The sequence below is a fragment of the Humulus lupulus genome, chromosome X, assembly GCF_963169125.1.
Source record: "Humulus lupulus chromosome X, drHumLupu1.1, whole genome shotgun sequence".
Lineage (NCBI taxonomy): Eukaryota > Viridiplantae > Streptophyta > Magnoliopsida > Rosales > Cannabaceae > Humulus > Humulus lupulus.
In genome coordinates this window covers 113,335,706-113,346,050 of record NC_084802.1, presented here as the reverse complement: position 1 = coordinate 113,346,050, position 10,345 = coordinate 113,335,706, and the positions used below count along the sequence as shown (strand labels likewise).

Sequence of the window (10,345 nt, the reverse complement as noted above, 5' to 3'; positions counted from 1 at the left end):
CTGCATCAACTCCTTAAGAAACCCGGTAAGTTTTAGTGCTCCCAGTCCCACAACCTCCACACCCACTTTGCGCATTACTTTACCATGTAAAACTAGAAGCCGAAAAAGAAAAGAAAAGAGTATATTTCAGATCCTCAAACATTGAATGCAACCAAGATATGATATAAAAGAAAGCATTGGAAAATCCATAGAATGAAAATGAAAAAAGAAGAATAAAAGCAGCAAGGCTGCATGGAAAGTTAAAACTGTAACTTATACTGCAGGGCTAATCAGTATATATCATAGGTAAATGAAACCTTGTTGATAGTTTAAGGAAGCATAAAGCATATAAAAGATAAAAGAGAAACTATCACTCCTTACTTGGAACAACTGATGTGACTTGAAACCCAATATTTACAACAATTCCTGAAGTTCTTCTAGCAGCATACAAAACTAAAGTTGCCTACATTTTCAAAAACAGAAAATGGATAAGATCTTACAAATAAAAAACATCTATCAAAGAATCAATCGAACATTTTAAGCCAAAAGCAAAAGGTCCAAATTACTCATAAACAAGCATAAGTACATAAAGCATCTTAGCTTATAGTGTTAATAAGTAAATTTGGTGCCTGTTCAGGATTGTCAACCACTCAAGTCACAGAAGCTTGCTTTACAAAAGGAAAATGAAGAATGAAAATTGGATCAAGGCCTCGAAATCTATATCCAATGGTAAATGTCATTTTTGCATGAAACAAACTAATCTTAATTCTTTACCAAAGAGGGGTAGCTCAAATGATAAGGCATATGGAATCCCAGACAAGGCAATAACCTTTGAGGAATTAGTTGGAAGATTAACAGTAACAGGGAAAGGATCAAAATTTCTTGAATTCACAGACAGATAAATACTATCGACCCTCAAATCAAAGCCACAAGGGTTTGCCAACTCAACCAAAACTTCAACAAGTTCCCCAACAACCCAAATCAACTCCTGTTTACTGTTGTTATTTGGCTCTCCTTTGCTGAATGGTGTATATATAAAAGGTCCAGAAGGAGCTGATCCAGCCCACCAATCTTCTTTAGCTGAATTCTTCTTAACAATGTCCATTTGTGATTGATGAAGGGGAAAAGAATGCAATCTGGAATAAATTGAAAATTGCAGAATAATATGTGATGATAAAAGTAGAGCTCTAAGAGTGAATTTACCCTATTTTTAACGATCCAGCCTGGGAAAATTTAAAAGATAGACTGGTAAATAACATAGTTGAAACTGCTACTGAAGCTGGAAATTTTGAGTTGAAAAGAAGTAAAAGAAAACAAATATATATATGGAAAACATCTACCATCCATAACATTTTTATTTTTGGGGAAAAAATGCTAGCAGCATCTATGTCATACTATATCTTAAAGTTGCCAAATATTTTAGATTGTATTCAAATCAAAGTTAAGCAGTACAAATGTCGCCATAATTGCTTCTAATTTAAGAGTGTTTACCATCTCCAATAGTAATCTAGATTTTGTAATATGTACAAGTGAAATTGATCAAACAAAAGCAATAGTCGAGAACTCAATTTAGCAAAAGAAATATTCACATGCAAGTTAGTATCAGCTACAGTTATCACATTATCAATAATGGACAGATTTGGACAAGAATTATAAAAATCAACAGCCAAGTATAAACAATAAATCAAAGTGGATTATCATACACATATTATCCATACAAACATATATAGCAAGATAAACACCATGAAAAGTTTTTCTTTTACAAAGAATGGAAAGCCAGAACCTAGCCTCAGTCTGTCTATCAGTTCAGCAATTCACAACTCACAAAGTAAAGCACTACCCTTGCTTAAGCATTATGCATTCTGTGCGCATACATCACTAAAAAATATCGTGTTATTTGCTCGTAAAAGTAGAATAGCCTCCTTAAGATATTGTATACTTACCTAATGAAAGGTAGAGCAGGATCAGCAGAGCGTGTTCCAGAAGGCAGCTTATCAGCTGAATTTGAAAGTCCACTAGCAAGACCATTTTTCCCTACAGGTGTAATTAAAGGATAATATGACCTAAGCAGCCGTGCAGCTGCACTCCAGGCAGCAAGAGGATCTCCAGCACGGACAATAGATAGCAGAATCTCTCTTAGTACAACCATTTGTAGGGTGCTCCATTAAGACTCAAAAAGAGAGATTACGGCCTGGTGCAGCATTTTTGTGCTATCAGCATGACCTGATCCAGCCTCCTTCAGTAAAGTTTCCAAGTAAGATAAAGGCAAATAAACTTGTTAACAACATATTTACAAGATATGTTCCACAAAATAAGAGGATCTGGTCAGTGAAAATTAAAAAAAAAAATGTTTAATAAATGACAGATAGTGGTAAAGAACGAGCTCTAAAATAGCTACAAGAAACATAAGAGTCCACCGACAATCAAAGTAGACAAAGTGAAACCCAACTCCTCATGTCAAATGAATGATATGAGCCAAGAATGCTGCTTAATACACGTAAAGACATGAGATCCCCGAAAATTAAAAACCATCTCCCAGATAATATTTATATACTCACTTTTACAACAGAAGATCTAGAAACAGATGCTGTACTCTGAACACGATATGCTTTTGTTGTCAATGCCAAAACATTCATAGCACTAATAGCAGCCAACTTATTTTCTTGTTGCAAATATAACTGAGCTACCTGCCTTGAAAAGAACGCCGCCTTACGCTCATAACCAAGAGTACCATATAATCGAGCTAATTCAACATATAATATCAGCCTATCACTAGCATCAATCAAAGATTTAGCACCATCTGCAGCAGTGGTCAAAAGTTCAACAACTTCCTTAGCCAGCTCTCTTCTGCAAAAACATAATAAAAATACATAAAATGATAAATAACAAAATAATCTCAAACAACGATAATAATAAATATTCCTAAAAGTAAATACAAGCAAATATGTGAAATAATTAAAAAAATATTTAAGCTAATAAACATTAGTCAGGCTGAACATTGATTATATCATAATGGGTCATTGCACCAAACCCCTGCAACCCTTAGTCAGCTAAAAAAAAAGTACCCAACAATCCTTGGTAGGATCTCAAGCACAATACTGGGTACTTTAACTTAGTTCATAATGTCTGCTAATAATGAATGTTAAAACAAATGAAACACATCAAAAATTGACCAAATTGAAAGGGAAAAAAGCTGCAGCCATAACAGTATCAGATGGGAAAAAAATAAATACTAATTTTTTTTCTAAAAGAAACTTCTTTGTATTAATATCGTGAGAAGATGACCTCAAAGTGTCTGAATACAATTATGAGAATAATAATGTAAAGCAAAACAAAACAATAAGACAAAACTGCTTAGTGCAGAAAACTTCCCCAATAAGACTAATGATCCATATTGAAATATTTTCTGATGTATTTTTGGATGTGAACCTCTTCCCTCTACATATAAGACTTAAAAGATGTCATTTGTGTGTGTTTCTAATAAAAAAAAATAGAAAATAGAAAAGAAAGAACGAAGAAGAATAAGATTTTGTGTTTTTTTTACATATATAAGATAAGAAACGAACCTGAGATAGTGGGCGTGAGGAAGAGAACTCGTGAGGCAGAGAAGCTCCACTCTGGAGCGTGACTTCATGAGGCGGAGAAAGAGCTGCACTCTGGAGCGAGTCTTCGTGAGGCAGAGATGAGTTGAGAAGACTTCGTGAGGCGGAGAGACGAGACGGGAGAGAGACTTCGTGAGGCGGAGAGGGCGGAGAGACGAGACGAGAGAGAGACTTCGTGAGGGCGGAGAGGGCGGAGTTAGTCTTCGTGAGTGAGAGATGGAGGCTGAGAGAAACTTTCGGGTAACTTACATTTAGGGAATTTGGCAGATGTGAGACTAACAAAAAAAAATTCATTTTGGAGCCTGAGTTTTATTCATATGGCGCCAAGTCTTCCGTGTGTTTTTAATCCCCTCCAATAATAGCACTTCTAAATATATGCTATTCTTTAATGTAATATATACTAAATATTGTTGTAGTGATTGGTGCTACAATACCTGGTAAGAAGGCGAAGAAGACCACTGAGGTGGAGTCTTCTAAGGGTGTTCAGGTGGAGGCAAAGTACACGTGCAAGGGGTATCCACCAGCCTTGCAATATTGGGCATACGAGACGATTTTTGATTTCCAAAAGGAATACGCCAAACCCTGTGGATTCAAGTTCCCTAGGATGCTATAGTGGTAGAGCATAGCCAGCCGAAGCATTTGTATTTGAAGGATGTACTTGCGAGGAGACGTGTAAGTTATTTTAAATTTAAATAATTTAAGAACTTTTGAATTATACTAATCAACTTATGTTCTTTCTAATTTTCTTGTTTTGTTTCCATTACAGCTGTCATGCATTTCTATCATAAGGCCTTGACCAGACTAGTGAGACTTCTTCGGCACCATATATCAGAGGACAGAGGGAGATGCTCCTAGGTATGTGATGCTGCAGGATATGATCCTGTTAGGAACGAGTTTCCTAAAGCGCAATGGAAAGGTGGTGGATTTGGCCCAGTGTACAACAAATTTTTTTTAACATATTTAAACTACCTTTAAATATGCAGATCCATTAATATACATACATTAATCATAAGGAAGAAAAGAATAGAAAACATACCTCTTGATGCCTATCAAGTTTCCTTACTATCTTTTCATAATTTGAACGAACATCCTATCGAAGCTGCTCACAGGTACTCACACCAAGATCTTCCACAACGTTCTCTACACCTCAAGAAGTGTGTGGGCACTTAGAGAATAAATGATGGTTAATTTCTTATTCAACTTGATGTACTCAACACACGAGATCAAGAGAGTAGGCCTGAGATTGGTTCTTTATCTTTTTCAGGGAGAGATATAAAAGTTTCATTCTTTTTCACAGAGCGAATTCTTGAGTATCTTTTTGAGTATTCTGGAGTATCTATTTATTTTATTATAAGTCTTACTTAAAAAAAAATATTCAAATTTAAAAAATAAATCTGTAACCAACTTACAATTTATCTTTTAATTAATTAATTATCTTATTAATGAAAATATCCAAAATCTAATTTTTGAATTTTCCATTAATTAATTAATTGAATAAATAAAATTGAAAAATCTATCCCTGAAAGTTGTGCAGTGCATGCCACACATAGTCCATGGAATGTGTGTGGTTGTGTACTACACTATATTTTAGGGATATTTGATTTTTATTTTTTTATTTAATTATTTATTCAAACTACCTTATCAGATAAAAATCTAACAACCTCGCGTACCAATATGTTGTTGAGATCACATATATGAACTTAGGAATTTTTCTGATATTTACATAATATTATCATAGAATTATATAGTCCATAAAATATATGCATAACAAATTCAATTTATTTATTTATTTCTTAAAACAATGTCTACTACATATGCTTTCAAGGCACAATTCCCAACAGATCCAGCCTGCACCAGAGGATGGAAGACCTTATGATCCTGAGGCAAAGGCTGCTACGGTGGCTGAGATAGCCGTGGAGGCTGACGTATTTGTGGAGGATGCCCTGACGAAGACTGCTCCAGATACTAGTGCAAAACCTACTTCTGCACCTGCTCCTGAGGCTTATGAGGTTGTGTTGGGTGAGATGGCCAGACTATCAGGTGCAGTGGACGAGGTTAAGGCCACTTTGGGTATTGTCCTTAAAAGTCAAGAAGTCATTATGGAGAAGCTGGCAACACTTGGTGGTATACCTACTCCTGCACTTACTCTAGCGGAGGATGTAGAGTACGCCATTCTCCCCACATTTTACGAGCCTCCTGTTGGAGAAGCCACACCTCCTCAGCTAGTGCAGACGGTCTTAGGTACTACTAATCCATGAGTTTTTACATGTTTTAAAGAGATTGGATACTAATTTCTCTCGTTATAGGTAAGTGCACTAGATAGAGACAAGTAAGGTACAAGGACTATACTCTAGCAGCCAAGAAACCAAAGATCAAGGACCAGTTATGATCCATCCTTTAAAGGTGTTGGATCAAGATATGTGATGGACACAAAATGGGTACGTTTTAAATATGAAAATCGCAAGCGCACGAATCATTCATATAGAATAGAGATCATGTAAGTAAGAATGTCGAACCCAAAGGATTTTTCTAAAATGAAAAAGAAAACTATTTTAAACCAAAATTAATAAACTCTACCTAGCTCCAAAGATTGATGAGACTTTTGTATCAAGAAAATAAAATAAAAGATAGCAATAAAGATATTAAAGTAAACAAGTTGTAAGACAAAGATTATTTAGATAATAAAATCCACAAAATATAAGTTCTATAATATTTATAAGTACATTGATTCCCAAGTTTTATTAACAGTAGAAATTAATCAAACTATCACCTATTCAATTTAGATATTTTTTAAGCACAAGTTATTATATTAATATAGGATTTATCTTCACTTTTAGAAATATAATATCAAAGTATTTAGTGTGAATTATTCTAATGAAACAACAACAAAATCAATGAATATTATTTATAAGGCAAAACATAATATTTTTGTTCTAAGCATTTGATGTGCATAATTTAATGGCACACTTTAATAAAAGAATATTATGATTTTGCACTAATAAATGACAAAGTGTAAATGTATGCTAACAATAAAAAATACATGATATTTAAGATGAAAGAAGATATTTGAAGAAGAAAAATCCATAGACTTTGTTGCACAAATGAGAAATCAACATAAAAAAATAAATATGATCTAGTTACATATTGTTTCATCATCACCTTAATAATCTTAAAAAGATTAGAAACTCATAACTACAATAGAAATTACAAAACAAAGAGAATACATACTTGAAAAATGCTCTTGATAAACACTAAAATGGAGGAGAAAATGGTAGAGAGAAATGGTAGGAACGATGATGGTAACCCAAAATTAAGCATCCAAAAATGGTCTTGAAATTACATATTTATAGCCAAAAATAGATTATTAAAATAATCAATTTAAATTAATTAATTTGATTAAATTAACTGATTAAAGTAAATATGACATGTAGAGGTAAATTTTAGGGTGTAATGATGATTTTGTGGTAAAATATGTAGAAAAGTTTAGTAAAAATGTGTTATTTTTGGACAAACGAACAAGGGGGCAATTGATGGGCTCAACAGAAGAGGGAAAGGTGGCTGGTTTGGCTACTGGTGGCAGACAGGCGGGCTGGGCCGATTAGGCCTGAGGGAGCAGTTGGGGCGTGGGTCAGGCGGGTTGAGGGGCTGCTGTTGGGCTGGCTGAGGCAGCTTCGGGTGGGCCTGGAGTAGTTGGGGCGTGGGCCAGGCGGGTTCGGGCCGTAAGCTGGGAGGCATGGGCTGGGAGTCACGGGCCTGGGCTTCAGCTCCTTGAGCTGAGGCTTTTTTTTTTTTCTTCAAAAATATCTTTCTTTTCCTTGAAAATGTAATTTTCTTTTCTTCATTTTTCTTACTTTTGAAGAGCCAAAAAAAATATACCATATTCCCTATAAAATGAACATAAATTAAATTAAAACTAAACATTTTCAATAATTAAATTTACAACATAAGTTCCATGAAAATATTAATTAAAACTTAATTTACTTAAACATTTAAGCTCAAAAGTGCTTCTTTTTACTTCTAACTTAACAATACTAATTTCAAATAATTAAACTACAACATATTATAAGAAAATATCTATAAAAACATATAAAAATCTAAAAAAAAAAATACAACAAGACTAATAAATTCAAAGTTACTTAAAAACTCAAAGACTAAGCAACAATTAGCATAAAAAATATGGTAAAATAACTCTAATTTGTAGAGTTATCATGCCCCCAAACTTAAAGTTTTGCTACTCCTCAAGCAAAAGAAAATTTAAACACAATTTTTTTTTATTGGTGATATCTTAAGTATTTCCTCAAAAATTGCACAATGATAATAGCTCTAAAAAACTTATTAATATATATTAAGCTTATGTATTTAATCAAATAGTCAATCTTGTTTTCTAAATTATATTTTTAAGAACAATTATGAAAAATATATATAATTTAAGCAAAATTGACCCAATAATTAGAAACAAAGCTTAAGAAATATTCAAATTTTTAAGAGAACTACAATCGTACTCAATCAAGGTTCTTATCATTAGAATTAAAATGTATAAATATATATTTTTTTTCAAACAAACTTTACACAATTCTACCCTCACATTCAATATAATGAATTGTAAGCAACCATTCATTTCACTACCCCCAAACTTAATTTAAGTATTGTCCTCAATGTGTAAAAATATAAATATAAATTAAAATTTACAAGAGGTTAGAGTTTAGAATGGTCGTACCTCATCGTGGTGCATCGTCAAGAGAGCAAGAAACACTTATAAAGTATAACACACGAAAGTAAACACAAAAACAAGCACACAAAAATAAACACACAAAACAAATAAAACACAAGTTACCAATTAAAATTACAAGCAATCAAATAACTTGGTAAATAGGATCCTGAAGGAGGATTTCATCCACTTCATCGGTTTTTAATTCTAAAAATAGTTTTAATTTTTTTTCCATTAACTTTAAAAATATCACCATTGTTAGGATTTTCAATTTCGATAGCCCCATGTGGAAAAATGACTCGAACAATATAGGGACCGGTCCACCTAGAATGTAATTTTCCTGGAAATAAATGCAACCGAGAGTTGTATAAAAGGACTTTCTGACCTGGAGAAAAATATTTTCTCAAAATATTTTTATCATGGTAAAATTTCATACGATCCTTATACTTTTTTGAATAGTTATATGCATCATTCCTAATTTTTTCTTATTCATTTAGTTGAACCTTTCTTTTCTCACCTGCCTTGTCTACAGAAAAATTTAACTAGTTAATAGCCCAAAATGCTCTATGTTCTCACTCACCACGTAAGTGGTACGCCTTCCCATACACAAGTCTATTGGGTGACATGCCAATGGGCGTTTTGTACGGTACGATACGCCCATAATGCATCAGTGAGTCTTAAGGATCAATCTTTCCTTGTTGGATTCATAGTTTTTTCTAAAATGTTCTTAACTTCCCTATTAGACACTTCAACTTGACCACTAGTTTGTGGATGATATGGTGTTGAGACTGTATGTGTAATGCCATATTTTTTCATCAAATGTTCAAATGGCTTATTACAAAAGTGTGTACCGTTATCACTAATGATAGCACGTGGTGAACCAAAATGGGAAAATATATTTTCTTTCAAAAACTGAAGCACAACCTTGTGGTCAGTAGTGTGGCATGCAATAACTTTAACCCATTTAGACACATAATCAACTCCAACAAGAATATAAAGATTACCAAAAGAGTTAGGAAATGGTCCCATAAAATCAATGCCCCAAACATCAAATATGTCAATTATAAGAATAGGATTCAAAGGCATCATGTTTCATTTAGTTAAACTTCCTAAATTTTGTCAACGTTCACAAGCTTTACAATATGCATATGTATCACGAAAGACAGTTGGCCAATAAAATCCACATTGTAAAACTTCAGTAGCTGTTTTCTTACCACTAAAATGTCCTCCATGATCATGACAAAAATATATAATTTTAGATTTGTCACAATTTGGAATGCATCTTCTAATTATTTGACTAGGGAAGTATTTAATCAAGTACGGATCATCCCAAATAAAAATTTTCACATCATAATAAAATTTAGAATTATCATGCTTAGACCAATGAGATGATATTTCATTAGTGACCAAATAATTTACAATATCAGCGTACCAAGGCAAAGAAGAAACATGCATCAATTGTTCATTAGGAAAAGTATGATTAATAGTAGTGGAATCATGTATAGTTTCAACAACTAGTCTAGATAAATGATCAGCAACAACATTTTCAGACCCCTTTTTATCACGTATTTCTAAGTCGAATTCTTGTAAAAGCAAGATCTAATGGATCAAATGAGACTTAGAATCTTTTTTCAATAAGAGATATTTTAATGCAGCATGATCAGAATAGACAATAATTTTATACCCTAACAAATAAGATCTAAATTTCTCCAATGAAAAACAACAGCAAGCAATTCTTTCTCGGTTGTGGAATAATTTAATTGAGCATCATTTAAAGTTTTGTTAGCATAGTAAATTACATGAGGAATTGTTTCAAGTCATTGTCCTAAGACAACACCTATAACATAATTAAAAGCATCACATATTATTTCAAAAGGTATTTTCCAATCAGGAGGTCGAATAATGGGTGCAGCAGTCAACAAAATTTTCAATTTCTCAAAGGCAACATGGCAATCATTATTAAAGAAAAAGAATTTTATTTTCAAAGTAAATGGCATAAAGGCCGAGAAATTTAGCTAAAGTCTTTTATAAATCTTTTATAGAAGCCAGCATGGCC

The 10,345-nt window shown here is 33.1% G+C and overlaps 1 protein-coding gene across 1 annotated transcript; it reads right to left on the bottom strand.

The window, feature by feature from the left end:
• Positions 1 to 715: 715 nt before the first annotated feature.
• Positions 716 to 2,128, bottom strand: LOC133806167 (trafficking protein particle complex II-specific subunit 120 homolog). The gene is made up of 2 exons (XM_062244292.1): positions 1,923 to 2,128; positions 716 to 1,115 (listed from the first exon to the last, which is right to left on the bottom strand). The coding sequence occupies exons 1-2, from the start codon at positions 2,126 to 2,128 to the stop codon at positions 716 to 718; spliced, it is 606 nt and encodes a 201-aa protein (XP_062100276.1).
• Between the last annotated feature and the right edge of the window lie 8,217 nt (positions 2,129 to 10,345).